The sequence below is a fragment of the Argiope bruennichi genome, chromosome X2, assembly GCF_947563725.1.
Source record: "Argiope bruennichi chromosome X2, qqArgBrue1.1, whole genome shotgun sequence".
In the NCBI taxonomy this organism is placed as follows: domain Eukaryota; kingdom Metazoa; phylum Arthropoda; class Arachnida; order Araneae; family Araneidae; genus Argiope; species Argiope bruennichi.
The window spans coordinates 7,235,490-7,256,704 of NC_079163.1; the positions used below are offsets into that span (position 1 = coordinate 7,235,490).

Below are 21,215 nucleotides of genomic sequence, written 5' to 3' on the forward strand. Positions count from 1 at the left end.
CGTTTTCCAGGTTTTTGTTGAAATTTTAGATAAATGCTTTAGGAATGTTTGTGAATTGGATCTTATTTTCCATGTTGATAAAGTAAGTTTCAAAACAATTTATAAATTCCAAAATGCTCATTCATTCATATATAGGAAATAATTTCAGTTTATATGCTTATACCTTATAACTTTAATTTCAAAGTTTATCTAATTATTTCCTAATCACTCAAACTGTAGTTTAATTTTAACTTGGGCTTATTTTTCCATAGAACCAAAGAGCTTTGTCTGCAGATTCATTTCTAAAACTATATAAGTTGAAAATGCTTTCTCACAATCTCTTTTTTTCTGATATATACCTTTCTAATCGATTTGTGTGTGTGTGTGTGTGTGTGTGTGTGTGTGTGTGTGTGTGTGTGTGTGCTGTGTTTGTTACGGCTTTGAGAAAGAAATCTTGATTAACGTAAAAGTTGAAATATTTCTTTAAAATCACGAAGAATAAAAAGTGTTAAAGAGATTTATTCAGGTTTCTTCTGAGAATATTTCAGACACTCGTGCTCGCCAGCCCGTCCGCATCTACGCACACTAGATCGCTTATAAAATTTTTGCTTCTGATATAAACAAAAGATATGATTATGGAAATGAGAAATAATAGATTGTGAGAAATGATAAGAGAGCGAGTCAATAAGAATTGAAGCTTGCTTTGTCGATATGTTATTCCATTTCAACTAAAAATTTTTAATCATCAAAATTAAATAAAATTAAATATTTTTTGAACTGAATTTCCTTTTTAACTCTTTATTCATAAAATATTTATAAAGACTTCAAAAAACTACATATAAACTAAATCTCTTTATAGAAAGACATGGATATATTTCTAATTGAAAATAAATGCTCCCAAAGATTATAAAAAAAAAACTAAATTTCATGAGTTTTTTTTTACGGCATTTTTTAATTAATCGCTAATATGCTATTGTTTTCTCCTGAAAATACTTTTAAATCTTAATGCCATAAATAAAATGGCATTGCCCACATTATCTTTAATTTGCTATTCAGTACTTTTTATTATTGCTCTTATTAGTAACGTTTAGCAGAGAGGACTGCATCCAAATTGCTTTAATATCTGTGAGAATTTTACTTTCTAAAATTGTGTGGTGTATACTCAAAATCACACTTAATTGAGTTTTTTTTTTGTTTTTTTTTTGTCATAATGTTTATGTGTTTGGACACTTTCACACTCGAAAATTATATACTCTGTTTCAGACCTTTTATTTCTCCAAAAATAGATTATTAAAAATAGAAGCGTATAATGGTTACTCACAAAGAATATTCTGCCGCTTTTAAGGTAAAATTAGTTCCACAGAACCGTGTGTTGATGGAGAACATACAAAAGCAAGATTTGCCAGCCATGGCCTAAATATTTCATTGGCGATATTTATCGCAAAGTATTTTCTTTTTTAATTTTAAGTGATTTGATACTTTTGTGTACATGTAATAAAAATGTTGCAAAAGATTCTGCCATAAGTCTCTTCTTTCAAATATCTTAATTATGGTTATGTATTGTTTATAGAGATCCTTTTTTATTTTGGTTGACTGTATTTTATCTCTTTCTTTCCAATTACAATATCTTTACTAGAAGAAACTGGAGGAATGAAATTAGATTCTTGATCTTATCTTCTTTAAACTTAAAGAAATGGTACCTTCATGACGTGTAATAAAAAGACATTGTAATTAAAAAGTTTATAAAAGCCCTTGATATTTATTATAAGGTGAAACTTGATTTTAAATATATTTAAAGTTTGAATGATTTCAGGCATAATTTTATTCTTAGTTTACCAGCAAATAAAATTATTCTAATGCGAAATGCTTTTGATATTTGGTTATATTCTTTGTATTTGGAACTAATAATTGGTTCTACAGTTTTAAACTTGGTCAATGAAATATGGAATTCTTTCTATAGATAGTATTGATAAAGGGTCAGATATTATAAAATTTGAGCTGTTTATTGTTATACGACTGTTTCAATTTCTAATTCTATTGATGCGATTTAATTTTTCTTATAATGCAGTGAAACGAGCTTTTTTTTATTGTAAAATTTATGTTTTCTTATTTCGTACTGAAAGGTTGTATAATTTTTAAAGAGAAATATGCATCGTTTTAGAAAAAATTCTTGTACGGGAAGAAAAATGCATATACTTAGAAGGATACACAGTTAAATGCAATATTCAAATTTCATTTGTTTTACAAAATTTTGCTTTGGATCTGGTATTAGATTTCAGGAGTGGCAATTAAGATGATATTGAGTTGTTCAGTCAATATTTCTCTTTTTGATAGCTGGCGCTGATTATTTCACGGACGCTGAATTACCGTCATCAACCTTTGAAATTAGATGCTTTCGGAAAAGTGGCGCTTTCACTAGTGTCAGTGTCTGTTCATCATCAACATCGGTTTAATTGTGTTTATTTGGTGTGAGTGTTAACATGGAGAACCAAGCAGTGCATTTTCAGCATTTAATACTTTTTTTATTATCTCAAAGGTACGAATACTTATCAATCCATGAAAGTTTACAAGATCAATGCTTAAGTGAATGAATAATGCATTAAATGCTTGAGAAACTGAGATAGGTGAGATTCAAGTGTAAGATTGACAATGCCTCAGCAGAATGTCTCCTGTTGATATTTACCGAATTAAATAACTGATTACAAATAATAAGCTTTCTTTAAACTTTTCTGGTATTTCACGAATTAAAGTGTCAAATTTGACTATTTCTGAGCAGTTGTTGCGTTTTGAAATTCTCCTTGAAATTCGGGTATCCACAAATTAAAAGAAAATTTTATACCTACTACATTTCCACTCGCAATTTGTTGTTCAAATAATACAAATATAGTTCATTTTTGAAGCAGAAAACCTAATCATTTGCAATAATGCATAGTGAAAACGAACATAGGATTATTCGATCAACATTGAGCCATCAACAATCCCAAAAGACAATATCCATTCTCAGAAAGGCATTCCTCTGTTGTTCATGAGACCGGAAGGATATTATATGTTACGAGCTGCTGCTACTGTCCTATCAAACATTTAAGACATCAAAAACATAATATACTATTTGTGTGGATTTTTTTCTCTCTTTGTGCCATCTTGTACTTTTAATTTTATCACCTTGACCTACAAATTTACTTTATACTCTAATTAGAAGACACATTCTATTTGGGATATTAATTGTTATTTCAATCCCTATAATAACATAAAGGACACTTATGATATTGAAGTGTTTCCAAGTGATTTTTATGCTTTAAATTATTTAATAATTTTCGTAATTGCAAATTTAAGTATTTAAAATTTAGTAAAGACGCGTCATTGTAAGTGAAGGAGGCAAATTCTACTTTAAATTTTATTTTCAAATACTTATTCTACTTTATCATTTTGAGTATAAAGCTGTAATTAATTTTTCTGTGAATTTTTCTTTTTATTTTTCTTATCTCCTTTTTTTAATTTTCAAAAATTTATTTCTTTTTCTATGTGCAGGTGCATTATGTATTAAACGAAATAATCATTGGTGGATTAGTCATAGAAAATTCAATACCTAACATATTACTAGCATTAGAGGAACAAAAAAAATTAGAAAAGAATGAGGTAAGTTGAATAATATTAATTTTTTTCCTAACGTTTACGTGATTGAAATTTCATTACTTTCTAAAAAATTTAAGAGATAGTTAATGTTTAAAATTACAATCTCTTTTCAACTACTACTATAATTTATTTTATGATCATTTCTTATTATTAACTCTAATGCTATTAATATACGACAGAATATATACTTTTCTTCCACAGCTATGAAAATGGTTACTTATGTAGAAACCCATCCTGTGCTTTTATTCGTAAATGAAAATTATTTATATTAATACATAAAGGTAACTTGGCTGTTATGCAAATTAACGCATTTAGATTTTAATACAATTTAACTCAAAGGTAAAAAAAAGATTGGTGCATATTACAATCACTTGGACTTAATTTATGTTAATGTTAGATTTTAGAATTCCGCTTATTAAAGGTTAAAGGATTAAATTCTTAAATTTTCTAAAAAATGATTTTTTCCTTTATTTTCAGTCCTTACACATAGTCAATCTACTAATTTAATGAATTATCATTTCTAGTTTTACTTATATAAGAAATTGTAAAATTAAGTAGTATTAATTCTTTTATTCAGTATGCTTCAATGAGCATTTACTTTTCAAAAAATAATAAATGCTTTGTAAATTAATTTGACAATTTTCTTTGTCATGGTTATAGGCATATTTTACTTTTCTAACTTATATTTAAAATTAAATGACACATTTTGTGTAATTTTTTACATTTAATAATTGTCTCTGTGGATTCACAGAATAATTTTTTTTAGAAATGCATCAACAATAATTTAATTCAGAAAATCTAATTTGGTTCTGTTCCATGTTTCATATTATATGAATAGTAGAAATGATTATGTAATTTTTAATTTTATAAAATGAGATGTATAATATTTGAATGGGAGTCGAATTTTGTCATTTCATTCATTTTAGCATTTTTGGCCAAATTAAGTAATTGATTTTCTGTTCATTTGTCAACTAAATAATATGAGTTTGTTTTTTTTAACTAAAAGTTTGTTCATCTAAGTAAAATAAATTAAATAAGGTTTTTTTATCCTTACCTTGGATATTTTTAAAGCTCTTTTTTTTAAAAAAAATTTTTTTTGTCAGTTGCGTTCGTTATCTGCGAGTAATTTGAAACTTCAGCAGTTGTTATGAGGGGGAGAGCATCCCATCATAATTAAAATAAAAATCATGAAGGTTAATAGAGTGTGGCCATTTAAATCCTTTACACCACCCCTTAACTTCAAAATGGCTGGAGTTGTAATAGTAAAAGTGGTATCTATTTATATTAATATGGTTACTTGCCACCTTTGGCTTTCTGATCTTCGGCTATCATCTATATATCGAAAAACAATTGGCAAGATCAAAGAACCATCCTGATGGAACCCTACCAATTTCGCCAGTTTATATTACATATGAAATTAATATGAATTCAATGATCACTTGGAGGTGAAATAAATTTATCAAATCAATTATGCCTTTCCGTATCCACCTTTCCCGATAGATATTTCAAAACGCTGTTTTTCTGTATATTCTTTCTTGCTGGAAATCCTGACAGAGTTCATCTGTAACAATCACAAAATAAAACATCTAATATACCGATTTAATAAATTTTTACATATTTATGGCCATGAGATTTCATATGAAGCCAAAATTGACGAATCTGGTTCAGTGGGCTTAGCTGGCGAGTTCACTCTCAAGATTTCTCCATAGCGAGCGATTTACGCAATTTTTCTTTTTCGGTTTGTCTCAAAAATAGAAGTAAAAGGAGGACAGGCGCCCCTTGATGGCATATCTAAGAGTCACGAGCTTTCATACGAAATCATAATTATCGAAATTGGAGCAATAGTTGTAGCTGGGCTACTGGTTCAATGGTTATCCTTATTATTTTAAATATATAGATGTGCTATGCGATAAGAACACTTAGAGCGCCACCTGGTGGCGAATTCTGGATATTTCCTTAATTTTTAATGTAGTACTAAGTAAGGGGGAAAAGGTAAGTTATAAAGCGTCACTGATTTACTACTTAAGATATCGTGTACACATTAATGCCAAGAACAAAAAACTCTAAATGCATATTTATTTGTTCGAGGTTTTCGAGACTGTGACATCCATATAGAATTTATGCACCTTGCGAAAACACACGAGATACTTGAAGACCCACAGAGTAGTAAACTGCCTTTACAAAGGAAAGCAAGTTGGGGTGGAGCTACTTTCAGGAGAGTCAAATCTTCGTCACTTCATAGCAATAACAATATCAATTAAGCTCCAACACCCTACCTAATAACTTCTCACTTTAACCGAACATTATTTGCAGAACCAAATAATCTGCAACATTTGGTTACAACTAACCAAATATCAAAATCAAAGTCTCCGCCCGACCAAAATCCATCTCTACTGGAATCAAAAGCATCACCCAGCATTTCTTACATGAACGATCCTCTTAACGATTGACAATTTTACTATGATCAACAAAATCTGAAAATTTATTATAAGTCATAATTTTAATGATTCTGATATTACAATAAATTAAATTGCAAAAATAAATATAAAAAATATCTAAGATAATATGATTCTATACAAATAAAAGTATCGGCCTCTACAGACCTCATTACTAATTCCTTGGCAACGAGTCTGAGTTCGTGATGTGTCTTTTTACTTTTCATTAGATACAAAAGTCCTAAATTTCAAAGGCGAAAGAGAAAAAATTTCCCTTATTTCTTTATAGTGATGACAGCTAAACATACAATGCGCAAGTCTTCCAGCTAAGCTACAGCCGCAAATGGGTTCCTTTCCAAAAAATCTGAGTTGATGAATAGGAAAACCTCCATGTGATGTCAACAGTTAATTCAAATAAAAATCTCCTAAACAACATTTTAACATCACAATTAGATTAAAAAAAAACCCCGAATAAATACGTGGGTTTTTTTGAGAAGATTGTCATCATTCTTGTCATTAGCACATCATATCTACTCTTAATTTATTTATCCGGGATTTTGGATGTTGAGTATTCATATCTCTGTTTTCTTTATACATAACTTGCATGGTCAGAAAATCTGCATGTTTATTCCTTTGATTCCAAAACTGTAAGTACTGAACTCGAATTCGTAAAAATATGTTTCATCAGTATTATATCTCATTTTACTTACTGCTTCAAAGGTAGCCATTATCTCTGCCACAAAAACTGTTCCATCATTTACAATTTCTTTTGAAACTTTCCACAAAATTTTATAACTATAATCATAACAGATCATTCCTAATCTAATTCGGTTTTCAATGCAAAATGAGTCTCTGAATATCTCCTTACTCGTACCTTCCGAAAGATCAACGATTGACCTGGGAAACGAGTAAATTTCCTAAGATGGTTTATTTATCAGTGCTAAGATCCATTATTTCATTTCATTTAATTATTCTCGGTGGTTTTTTTATTTTATTTTGTAAATTCGTTACTTTTTCTTGTATGTGAGAAAGATGTCATCTCCGTACTAACCTTTCATCAAATATCAAACCACGATACTTTAAAGTTCTAACATGCTTAATATTGACACCATTTATTTTCCAGTTACTTTTTTTACTGGAAATAAAATGAGTTTGGATTTAGGATTAATCTTTATTTTATATTCTTCTGTCCAGTTTCCTATAATTTGAATTGATTCCCTTAAATTTTCAGCAAATTTGTAAGAAGCACTTTGGATGATAATAATAAGATGTCATCAGCAAATACTGTAATTGAACAATTTGGCAATGATTGTATCTTTTTAAGTAATTTATCTGCTATGACTTGCCACAAGATCGTATCTAAGATTGATCCTTGATGCACGCCCTTAGAATAATAAAAGTTAATATTGTTTTTTCTTCTTCTATTTTGAATACATATATTTATAAATGGTAACCAGATAGGTGACATAAGATATAGTTTATAACTTTTCATAGTTTTGCAATGCATTTATTCTTTAGACATCAGTAAATACTAAAGGGATCGAGAGTAGGGCAAAAGAATACTGTTTTTAGAAAAATTAAATAAAAGAAGCAAAACAGTATCTGTATAGAAATGTAGAGTCGCATAACATAGGCGAAAGATTACATGTTAAAAAAAAGCGATTTGTTACTAACTTCCCATATTAATTTATAATTGAGTAATAGATGTGGAAATTTCAGACTGCACCTATGATGAATGAAATAAATGGTGCTATAAATATAAAACATATCTTCTTGCTCCATGTAGCATATTTTTGTTCAAATAGAAAATGCAAAAAGAATAAGATTTAAAAAGTATTCTAATACATTTTTTAAAATTTTGAATACTTAGGCTTTATGTTTAGATATTTATTGTATTATAATTTAATTTTATCACGTTTATTCTATTAAAACAAATCATATTAATCTCAAAAGTATAATAATTTTCTGAAAACAGGGTGAACATAAGTTCCGAAGTTATTATTGAATGTCCGGGTTCATTGACCTGGACATTACATTTATATAGTAAACACGAACAGAATAACAGGATTAAAATTCCTTTAATTCAGTTGATATTTTTTAGTTTAAATAAATAAATAAAAAAATGATAAAAGCAATTTTGTATTATATAATTTGTACAAAAATAATTTTTATATTAAAAACACTAAGTATAAAATAATTTGAATCATGAGCAAAATCGAGATATCAGCTTGTACTTTAATAAAAACATAAGGTAAATTAATTAATTTTTGTTTGCAAATTGAATAAATATCATTGTAAATATGATTTCTTTCCTCCTATAGATTCCTGTATTCTACCATGAGTCTCATTGAGAGGTTGCTGTGCCGTATTTTCTACCTTGATATCTCATTATTTTCGTATCTTGTATACATTTTATAATCTATTAATTTAATCAAATATATTTTTATATGCTTTCAGATAACTGTTTTTTAAAAATGAAATTGCAAAATAATTTTCTGTTTATATGCAAATATGAGTTGAATATACAAAATTCAATTTTTGGAACTTTTAAAATAACTATTATGAATATGTCGAAGAAAGATTACTGCTGTCGGCTGAACTTCGTCGCTCCTGATCTGGTGGCTGTTACTTTTTATTGTCTCATTGGTAGTGATTTATTCATGAGTCAAAAAATATTTGACAGAATTCCGAAATTCGTTGTATGTTTCATATGATTAGTCACATTTTAAAATAAGGAATTAAAGTTCTTATGCTTATGAAATGGCATTCAAAAATATAATTTAAAATTCAAATGATGAAATGAACTTAAAATTAGTTATCAAAGATAATTCAATTGTAGCTTTAAAATGTTTTTCTTTCAGTCTACATTTTAAAAATTAGTTATGATTTTTATTATACAAAACACCTTGCAATTTCTCAGTAACTAGTTTTTTTTTTAATTTGGTAGTTATATCATTCTTACTTTAAACTTATTCACTCTCATTTATTTTAGTAGCATTGTAAGTAGTTTTTTTACTGTCTAGCAAATTTAAGTTTCACACTGATAAAAATAGTTTATGAATTAATCAGTTATAATTGGCTGTTACCAAAAACTTCATTTTAAATAATGAAATCATTTATAATTATGTTCATACTTTTCAAAAATTAATATGCTCTTTTGTGTAATTTCATTCACATTTCCAATTCTAATTTTTTAAAACAGAACAAATTAGAATTGGAAGCATGAATGAAATTATAATTAAACTCCACATTAAAACACTATTTTCAAATAATTACTCAATTCTCATTATGCATTTCAAACATTATACTGGTCATTTTTTTTTTTTTTTTTTTTTGAGTATAGACAGAATACATTTATGCAGCTGATGTATGATCTGATATAGCATAGGAGAAGCCATTGCTTTGTTTTGTCTGGAATTAGAATTGGGAATGTATTAATCTCTTGGTGGCATCATTTTTGATAACTCGATTTGAATTTGTAACCAGTCATACTCGTTTATTGAGATATTTTATAAAATCGATTACCAACAAAATTGTGCAATGTTGTATGCATCAAATTGCTTTGCAAATGCTTTCTTACATAATTTTATGGGTACATGTCAAAATTGCAATAAATTATTGTGATGGATTCGCTGTTGACTTGGCGAAACAAAATGATATCTTCGTTTCACTTTGTTTCGTAACATTTAGTGAATGAATTTATTCTCATATTTGGTAACTTTTTGTGATGCATTCAACAAAACCGTCCCCTAATTGAGTATGTGCTTGAACATTAATTTGTATTTTAAAATTGTGTATAAAATTTTGTATTTCCTTGTTGTTTGTTTAATGATATATATTATAAAAATGTAAAATTGCTTATCTGTTTATCATAATTCCATATTTTATGCATACTGTAAACTATACGCCATTAAAAAATTATGCAAATCAAGGAAAAAAAACATATATTGCATTCTGTTCTCAAAAATCTGTTTTGCTATTGATAAATAGAAATTAATTTTAGTAAAATGGACTTTGGAAAAAGTTGAAAATTGTTGATTAGAGTTTTTGCAAAAACTGTTTTATATTTGAAATTTTAATGAGGATACATATGATTTTTTTAATATTCAAGAACAATGAAAATTGATAAAAACTCTTATATTATCCGATAAGCCTTCAGTTTACGATGCTGGCGCCCAATTGTTCAGTAAATATTACAAATATGAGCTTTGCAAAATATAATTAAGGAGAAGGAAGATTCTATTTTGTTGCTGCTTTTTGTTTTGTTGTAAATTGAATCGGCGAGAGGGATTGTACAAGTCTGAAGTCTGCCTTTTTGAGTTTTTTTTTAATGAATTGGTTTGGTAAATATAGTTAAAGCATTAATTGTTCAAGTTTGATAAATGTAGTTTGTCATAAGAGAAATCTATTGAAACCTTCTAACTTTCTTTCAGTGATTATAGGAATGTTTTAAATTTCAATGAGTATTGAAGAAAAATAACTCTCAAAACTTAGAATTTGATTATATGAATTGAATAAAATTGAGTTTCAAACTAGCGTTGTAATTTTCTCCAATTCAAATAAATTAACTTATCACAAGAAAAAATGAAGTTATAGCTTAAGTGTGTGAACTTTCAGCTGCCTCAGTCTTTTTTCTAGATTGTTGATTGATTTCAGTCTAAATAACATATACAGTTTGGAAATGCCGATCAAAGTAGTACAAGAATGCATCCCGAAAACATTGCAATACAAATAGTGAAAAAAGAATTTCTACAGGCATTGAGTTCAGAAAATGGATCTGAGATTTCTTTTGGATAATTTCTCTTAAGAAATTTCTATGATGAAAATATATCCTGCCTGGAAACTGGCTAAAATATCCTTATAAGTGTGTGTAACAAATTTTTATAAATATATATATAAATCAGTTACCTGTTGCAAGAACAATTAGCATGATTTAAAATATTATATTATGAAATGTGAGTGAATGAGGTGTAAAGAAGTGACTAATAAAGAACGGCCGATTTATATGTAGGTCTTTTCCATAGTGTTTATAACTTAGTTAATAAATCTGGCGATTGTACATAGCCTTTTTTATGTGTTTTATTGGAGATGAAAAAATAATATCAAACTAATCTTGTGAAATCCTAGTAAATTTGTATTGATGCCGCATTTATATTCATTAGGCAATTGTGCAATACTTTGTTATGCCTTTTATTTCCAAGATAAATTACATCTTTTGAAATATGTATACTTTGTTTTTTTTCATCTTAAAGAAAATTTGTAAGAAATCAATTTAACTCTTTGGGGCTAGATGGTTAAAAACTTCCAATTTTTGCTTAGCTTTTTATGCATATTGGGGTATATTTTAACCAGCATCGAAAAGTTGAAGTTGCTCATAGTCAAACAGCCTAATATGTTGTTTAATGTTTTTTATTCTGTAGGCAAGGATATGCATCAATGGTAAATGTGTAAATAAGTGTAGAAAATTATATAAATAAAACGCCTCGCTAAGTTATTTGTGCTGCTGGGATTAAGACATTGTGTGATGCAGTGAATTTTTATCGTTAATAATAGTATGTGTTGTTTTATTACAAGTGAGTAAATTGTTTTATAATAAAAAAAACGTGTTATTTGATGTTTTATACTCATTTTGAAGTTACGAAATGATGATGGAATTATATATATTCCACCCTGTAAAATAGACTTATTGAAATGTTATGTTTTTTTCTGATTTTGAGTAATATTTTATGTTAAATAATCGAAATGAATATTGTTTTCCTCATTTTTTTATAATAAGAAAATTCTGTGGGACTAGGAATTTTATTTTATTTAAAAATCGTGTGCCTCAAAGAAGTAAAGATAATGCATTTGTTAAGTGCATAGAAATTTTATTATTGTTGTCATATAATAGTTTGCAAATGTTTAATATACGTTAAGACACATTAAGACAATATTAAGACTCTCGAATAAAATTTTGTGCTTAGAAGTTAACATTTTATGAGTGTTGACACTGATTTTTTATTAAAAAATATTATTTTTTGTCTGTTTTTTGAAATCATTTACAAAAATTAATTCTAACTTATTTCCACTTTTATGTTTTCAAACATTTTTAAAAAATTTTGATTGCATTTGATTTGTTTTTGTGCTATGAAAGAATTTGCCATTTTATTTCCTGAAAGAACCCTAAAAGATTTATATATTATCTGAATTGTATATCTTATGCAAATTTTCTAATATAATGACATGATTTTTTTTTCTTTTTACCTCATTTCTATTACCAAATCTCTGTAACAATCATTAAAAGCATACTAATGTTTTAAATAAATTTTCATAGATTTTAGTTACAAATAAAGTATGCAACAAATTTCTTCAGGAATTTAGTATGGAGAAATATATATATATTGCTGTTTTCTAAAAATAAACTGTATCATCTAAAGATGCTTATTTCGTGTTAAGTCTTATTTTGAAATGCCATCTGTGGAAACAAAAGTAGAATAATTTTCATGATTATTTCTCCACATAAAATTGCTTTTATACAAAATATTTTAATGCATAACTAAACAAGGCCTGCTAATTTAAAAAATAAATCAAAATGCCGTAACTATATATTTTTAGTCATGTATATAAAAATTTATGCATTCCATTTATTTGCTTTGTTTTTGCTCATTGATAGTGGTTGCAATTCTTTTAAATCTAGCATTATTTTCACGACTGAAAATACAGTATATTAATGTCAGTTAGGTGTTCATTAGATGTATGTTCAGTTTTTCTAACTATTAGATAAAACTAACTGTAAAATCAATGAATAGATAAATATATCCATTAAAGTATCATATATATCCTCAATCGATACAACTTCATGTAACTGAGTTATAATTATATTTTTGCATTAAAGATGTAAATTCCTATATGCAATGGAATGTCTCAATACTTTTTATTTCTTCTCGTGAAGTTCATACTTTCATCATCTAACTATCTTAGTTTAATAATGAAATTGATGAGTATATCCTTTGCAAACTTTTTAAATTCCTGCTATTAAAGGAGAAAAAAAAATCCAAATTTTATAATGTTTCAGCATATTTTAACTTTTCTCCTCTTATTAATGTCTATGCCTTTATTTGTCAGTTACTATTTTATATTTTAAGTGAAATTTAAATGTAGATGTTAAAATTAAGGCATTTATTGCATGTGTGTTATTAGATTGTGTAAATTTCTTGCTACTAGTCATTAATGTGTCAAGTGTGCATCAGTGTGATTGATTTTCAGTATTTTTTTCATTTTGAAGGTATTAAATCATTTTGACGTATGTGCCGTATTCTTATCAATGGTGTCTGAACAATTTTATCTTTTCAGAGTGGATGTTTACCCTGAATTTACCGGTCATTTTGCTTCTTTTAAATGCAGGGTGATTTTATTTAAATGGTTGATTTTATAATTTTTATTCATTAAAAATAAAACCACATTTAATTTTTATGTTATGACATTCTATTTTTGACGCGTGCTTTGCATTGCAGAGTAACATAAATGAAAGTATTTTAAGAATTTCCTTTATTAAACCTACAAGGATGAATGATTAGCTAATTCCTATTTTGTTTGTTATCTTTTTTGAAATGTCTATCGAGAAATTGTATGATAATATTTCCAAGTACTCTAGAGTTTAAAGTTCTTACTCAGAAAATTTACGAGTTGAAATTAGGTTTAAACTATTTAAAAAGTTTTATGTAATATGGAAGCACTTTAAAAATATTCTGTCAAATTTTGATTGGAATTATATTAATTGCTGTAGGAATTATTACTATAGCATGCAATTTTCAAATAATCAAGTACGTAAATTGCCTTACTGATGATGGAAATTTTCACACGAACTTTTTCGAAATTGTGCTTAAATTCTTTTAATATTTTTTCTGTTCGACTTTTATAAATGTCCTCAATCATTTCGCATGCGTTTGAAGTCAGATATCTTTAAAGATTTAAAAGCCATGCATAAGAAGCTCCGAGGACCGAGGAGATCACAGGATATAGCCTATGGAAGAAATTACCCAATTAGAGGAAAATAGCCCGAGCAATTTTATAATAAATTTTTGTCATATGAGCTGTGGTTCACTATTGCTGAAACCATATCTATCACATAACTCATCGTAAAATTTCTGATTTGAAAAAAAAGTTTCAAATATCTTATTCTTATAAGCTGAATTAACGGTATCTTTTGGAAGAATGGGACAAAAGTCTCTCACTTTCCATATTAGTGTAGTTACCTCTATTGCAATTTGCAGAAGATTTCTATTTCCAATAGCCACAATTTCGTTTGACCAAATCTGATCTTTATGTTATTAAACCTGAACTAATTTGAAGCTACGGTTCTTTTTAATGAATTAATTTTAAAAAAAATGGGCTTTATCTCTCTTCACATTTTTCACTTCTTTGAAGAAATGCATCACAAGTAGATACTTGTTTCGCTATAGACCAAACTGGCATGATAGATGGTTGCCTTAATACCCCTTTCCGTTCTCCTGTTGACTGAGTAATAAATGTTCCAAAAACATGTATTTCTCATGAATCACTCTGTAAATAGATTAGCTGTCTTATTGACAATAATTTATCATTGTATCAATTTAGTCGATACGTGACAAAAATAAATATTCAAAATTTATTTTTGTGGAAGCTTTTATTTTAATTACCTGTAATAAAATATGAAGATTTTCGACAGTTTTTACTAATATGGAAAGAAGAGAGATTTTTTTAAAAATGTAAGATACTAATTCTAGGCACTTGTATCCCATCTTTAACTATTATTATTTTTTAATGTATTTAGTTATTCATATCGTATTTGTATCAAATTTATTGTGCGAGAGACAGATATTTTTGATATGTCAAACAATATTGATTGTAACTTTTAGAATTAATTTTATTTTTGCTTAAAAACAATAAATAATATCGTTCCATTTTATCAAAAAAAAAAAACATTCCAGTCTTGAATTTAATACTTACAATTAAGGTATATTTTGTAAAAGGTAGGCAAATGTTTGTTTTAAATAATATAGATTCCATTTACATGACTTGTATTCACATTTGACTGTGATTATCATGTATTGTTCGTTACAATAAAGAACTTTTTTCCATTTTTGCTTTATCTGTTTCTTGCTGTACATTTCTAAGTCATGGGAAACGCGATCACAAAACCATGCATGTTACAGATGCAGTCAGTTACCAAATTTTCGATAATTACATCTCTATCTATTTCTCTCTCTCTCTCTTTCTCTCTCTCTCTCTCTCTCTCTATATATATATATATATATGTAACATTATTTTATGTGAAGAAGAATGCAGTTTGAAGACAATGAAGATACTTTTAATTTTGTGACGTCGTTTTACTTCATTTTGAAGAAGCAAGCATATGTACAAGCGATGAGCACACAGAACGACACAGAAAGGAACGAGGAAAAAGCTCTTGGACATTTTATCCCTGGTCTTATATAACCTATGATTTTGATAGGGAAAATATTTCTTCACAGTGCTAATGTATTATGAGTTTTCAATAGGGATTTTCGTTACATGCGTGGACAAGGCAGGGGAAACACAGGGAGATTTTAAAAAAGAATTTGCCTGATCAGCGGTATTTTATCTCTTCACGCGCAGTGTGGGAAAGTTAGATTTTAGCTGATTCAACAATTTAACAAAGCTTTTCTTGAATTAATTAAGTAGAGACAGTGGAATTGGATCACGAAATAAGAGAATATTTTAGAATGAAGTTACTATGGGCTAAATTAAGATAAAATCTTGAATATATATATATATATATATAACCAATCTAAAGTAAGAAATAGTTTGAAAACGAAACAAAACAGTTTCGAAATCGCAACTAAAATTTATTACCTATTCAAACTAAAACCAAAAAAGAACTTCATAGTATTTAGAGAGCGCAATTGCAGCTACTTCTAAAACACAGATGAATTGATACAAAAGTATTAGAATCAAGTTAATAGGAAAAACAAAAAAATCAAATAAAAATTGAACCAAAAAAATTATAAAAAATATAAAAAAGAATCCGGCCTGAAGACTTTTTCAAGGGTCACCCTCAGGCAGGGATTCAAAGAAAGGGATTTTTTCTGTGAGGAAATGCAGACATTTGTCTAATAATGATTCCTCGTGACCCGAAAATCCCCTGAAATTATGCCCAAGAGATATACCATTTTAACAGAAAGGAAAATACAAAAGAAATTAGAAGAAAATAACCACTACAAAGTAAAAATACAATAACAAAAATAACAATAAAAACAAAAAATAGCACTAAAGGAAAAGACGAAAAGGCCTGAACATACCATCAACAGTCAAGGAAATTTTAAGCTATCGATTGTGATTCCCGCTTTCTAAAAAACTAACGGTAAATTATGTAAACAAATGTAGGCTCCCAGCGCCATCTATTGAATGATCTAATATGCAAGGAAAGTTCTATTTTTGTTTAAGCCAAAAGATTAAGGTATGGTTTGGGATTAATCCTTTGGCTTAAATAAAAATAGAACTTTGGATAGATGGCGCTGGGAGCCTACATTTGTTTACATAATTTACCGTTAGTTTTTTAAAAAGCGGGAATCACAATCGATAGCTTAAAATTTCCTTGACTGTTGATGGTATGTACTGGCCTTTTCGTTTTTTCCTTTAGTGCTATTTTTTGTTTTTATTGTTATTTTTGTTATTGTATTTTTACTTTGTAGTGGTTATTTTCTTCTAATTTGTTGTTTTGTATTTTCCTTTCTGTTAAAATGATATATCTCTTGGGCATAATTTCAGGGGATTTTCGGGTCACGAGGAATCATTATTAGACAAATGTCTGCATTTCCTCACAGAAAAAATCCCTTTCTTTGAATCCCTGCCTGAGGGTGACCCTTGAAAAAGTCTTCAGGTTGGATTCTTTTTTATATTTTTTATAATGTTTTTGGTTTAATTTTTATTTGATTTTTTGATTTTCCTATTAACTTGATTCTTATACTTTATATATATATATATATATATATATATATATATATATATATATATATATATATATATATATATATATATATATATATATATATATATATATAATATAATATAAATTGAATAGCTGTTTGTTTGCTTGAATCTGATACATTTCCAACTTTTTGACGGATTCAAATGAAATTTTACATGCATGTTCACTAGCATTTAGAAGGATTAACTGTACTATTAAAGAGTTTCTTTTCCCTTCTAAAAGGGCCCTGGTGGTAATGTCTCGGCTTCGGAACCGGGGGGTTTCAGGTTCGAGACCCGATTCCACCGAAGAACCGTCGTGTAAGGGGGTCAGTTGCACGTTAAATCCGTCATGACCAAACGTCCTCCCGCTGGTGTGGTGTGGAGAGGGGGGTGCCAGATCAGGTGTCGTCCTCGTCATCTGACCGCAGTTCAAAATGACGAGTTGCGTCCCAAAATAGCCCTAGTGTTGCTTCAAACGGGACGTTAATATAACCAAACCAAACCAATCTCCCTTCTAAAGGAGGTGAAATGGTTAAAGAGTTAATGCTTTCCCTCCGTAACTTCCGAGTATATCACCGCACAAAATTTGTTACAACATCTTAAAATTAAAAAAAAAAAAATAGTTTTATAATGACACTAATTTCTTTACTGTACCATTTTCTTTTAATTTTTAATCAGTTTTTTAAGTAAATTTTTTAATTAAAAAATGGTGAAAAGTAGTAAAAAATTTTTTGGATGCACATAATATGTAAGCCTTGTGTAAGGTATTTACGATTTTTTTAGTTATTTATAAAAATACGAAACATTTTTTATAAGCAACATTTCTTGTAATATGTCTTTCAGTGCTTACTAGGTAAATTTTTAATTTTTCTTGTGTAATTCCTGGAAACAGTTTCTTTTAATCACAAAACAAAGAACGAAAATGCATTTTGACTACCTAACCTTAAGAAACCGTTTGGGCAATATTGGCATCTGCCTTTAAGCCTAGGTTTGAGCCAGTGAATTTAATTTTGAATCGCGCATCTTGGACTGGAATTGCTCAGCTTTTTTTCTTCTGGGTTTGTGATGAAGAAGAGGTAGGTTGAGAATAAAATTCTGAAGAGAGATGAGTTTTATTGTTTTAATGCCACATTTCATCCAATTGAGCTCGCAAACTTCTTTTTCTTCCCAATAGTATTAGTAATAATGGGATATTGCCAACATGCTCCTGACTGTCTACGGGATAACTTTGATACAGAATCGGATTCTTGCATCAGCAATAAATCTTTAGTTCCAGTTTCAAGCACAAAATCTAGATTACGATCACCATCATTATTATTAGCAAATATTCCTGGCTCAGATTCATCAGAATCTGTAATATCTGTCATGGATGCATTACTCAGTGGAAGGAACAAATCTCTTTTCTTTCATATGAGGCGAAATTTTTTCGGTTCCATGACTCAGATGTACCTGTAATTCGAAATATGTAATCTACTGCAATCTATAAATTTCTAATGTACTACTGCAGTCGATTTTGTACATAGGCAACTCACTTTTGAAAGCGTATTATTTGTTATTAGAATAACTGCAGTGTTTCATATAACTGGTGAAAACTTCTCCAAATCATCCTGAATTAGGAAATACGGAGATAACTTGAGGGTATCGCGGTACGTATAAATCGCAAGCAATAGCAAAACACACATTACAGAGCACGTCAAAACATTATCGAAGATCTGCACAAATATTGTCAAATGTTTATAACTTGATAATGAACGGCAGCAACGATCCCAAATAATAATCATTTGTACATCTCCCATATGAGTAAATAAAAACGCATTTTTATTCTGAATGGCCGTCCCAAATAAAGGGTTAAACATTTTTTTCAATTCCATTTTTTCTATCGAAATATTAAATCTGCTTAACTGTTTTAACACATATATCACACGTACGCTTTTGCCAATGTTGAAACTACTTTCTTCAGACATTTTTACCTTTTCTTTTGTTTCATAGTTGAGTGTAAATTGGATTTGTTATGCAGTGCCTTTTAATAAGTGTTTTAAACTTAAAATTGCTGAAATTTCTTAAAAATTTTTTACCTAATTTTGTCTTATATTTTTATACTTTTAGAATTTCAATGCTCCGAATTAGAACATCATTTTTTTAAAACTTTGTTTTTAACTTGAGTTTGATGAATAGAATTTTATTTTGCCTCATAAGTTTGATTATAAGTTCAAAATGAAACCACTATATTTGAATAATTCGAATTACAGAAAATTCGAATATGAAAGCTCCGAAATGCGTGTAATGCAGTGTGAATGTGGATCATAAAATCTGCACTAAGCCAAAAATATTTCAGCTAAATAAATAAACACAAATATTTTCAAAATATATATATTTGTTTATATTCACGTTGGCATTCCCAGTACTCACATTGCATCTTACTCTGTGAAAATTATTTATTTGAATGTTATTTAAATTTTATAATTACTGTAATTCTGTCTTAGTAACTGCTGATATTAAAGCGCCCTACAAATAGACGTCTTATTGAATTCATTCAAATACATCTTTATAGCCGAAACTTCAATGTTCTATCAAGCCATTGATGACTTCTCAGCTCCAGAAAAAAATTTACCGTTGCCGACAGGCAGTTTTTATTTATTTATTTTGGCCTTCAAGATTTGAAACGGTTTATTATTCAAATCACCTAGAATTATTCATTAAATAGCTAAAAAAAAAAAAAAAAAATCTTAATTAGAGCAAAACTAAACCAAAAGATCATATTGGTTTGTACTCTAGGATAATCAAATATTTCTTGGAATAAGAAGACAGATTCCCTTTTAAAAACGGTTTCGAAATCGAAATTATATTTTGAATAGACTGTCGTTGAAGATATTATTACATGTTACCAAAAAGAAAAAAATCTTTTCAAAGCTTATACCAAACTTATCAAGTACCAAGAAACTGGGGGTGGGGGGTGGGGTGTCTTCCTCACACCATGATTTGAAAATAAAATAAAGGACATTTATAATAACAAATCTAACTACCCAGATGTTCATTATTCCAGCCCTATTGAATCAATTTAGAAATTATGACAACTCTTATTGTTTCTAATGGTACTTGCCATGGACAAGCTCGCTGATGAAGTCAGCAATTTTAAGCCAAGGGAGCGTCTCTTGTTTTAGTAGCGCCAACTAGGGCCAAGAGTACATCTTGGCTACTCACGCATCACATTCGCTGGTACAACCCCTTTTTATAAAGGGCACATTCATACATCTCATAGAAAGAAGAGATGAAAAAGACCATGCCCGAACCGTGACTAGAACCCAGGACACCTAGATCACGAGGAAAACGCGCTAACCCTATGCCAGGACGCCGGCACTCTTATTGTAATTTCTGTTATCATTTATTTTTTTAAAAACGCCTATATGAACTTAAAAAAAATATGTTAAAAAAATTATGAGGTCCATCCCAAAATAGCCCTAATGTTGCTTTAATCTAACCTAAACCAAAACCTAATGAATTTGTCTAGGAATTAAATCCTGGAAATATGATTCATTCTGAATTTAATAGATGCCCTCATACTATGAATACTTTTTTTGAGATTTTTTTTCAAATACAGTGAAAACTTCTTTAATCCTTTTTAATTACTACACCTGGATCAATTCGGACCAATTTAAAAAAAAATTATCATTTTTTCCGTTTTCCAAGAATTTAATCATTTTCCCTTTCGTTTCTTGGGAAACATAGTTCTGAAAAAACTTAAGGGCAAAAATGTGATATATACCACAAATGTCCACGAAACATGTTCATTGTACACATTGAAATAACTGATGCACGCATATTCTTTTCGGATTATCCAGAACTGTAAATCATTTCTTGGGGCAAAACAAGGAGGTGCTGCTCGAAACCAGATGACATGATATTTTATAGCAAACGAATAAATATCGAGAATTCCATATTCTTCTTGTTTGAACTATTTAAATTAATTTTTAAATGAATATATTTTGAACGAATAAATTGTCATTCCCATCCATCGGGTACGATGCAATTTTCCTGTATATTTCTTTCTTGAGAATTACTCCAAGAACATAGACGGCGAGCTATAAAAGTTCTTTAGAATCATTTCGAGACTGGAACTCCTCAAGTTTTTTTTTTTTTTTTTTGGCAAACACAATGATATTTGAGGTTACTGTTGATCACTTACTTTTTAATGAATTGAAA

General features: G+C 28.6%; 1 protein-coding gene across 1 annotated transcript in view; it reads left to right on the forward strand.

Moving 5' to 3' along the window:
* Positions 1-15,145, forward strand: part of LOC129960539 (AP-3 complex subunit sigma-2-like) — a 32,878-nt gene extending 17,733 nt beyond the window's left edge. Inside the window, exons 4-6 of the mRNA XM_056074029.1 lie at positions 11-82; positions 3,508-3,615; positions 8,369-15,145. Coding sequence (XP_055930004.1) covers positions 11-82; positions 3,508-3,615; positions 8,369-8,398 — 210 coding nt within the window. The 3' untranslated portion in view covers positions 8,399-15,145. The remainder of the gene's footprint in view (positions 1-10; positions 83-3,507; positions 3,616-8,368) is intronic.
* The last annotated feature ends 6,070 nt before the right edge of the window (positions 15,146-21,215 follow it).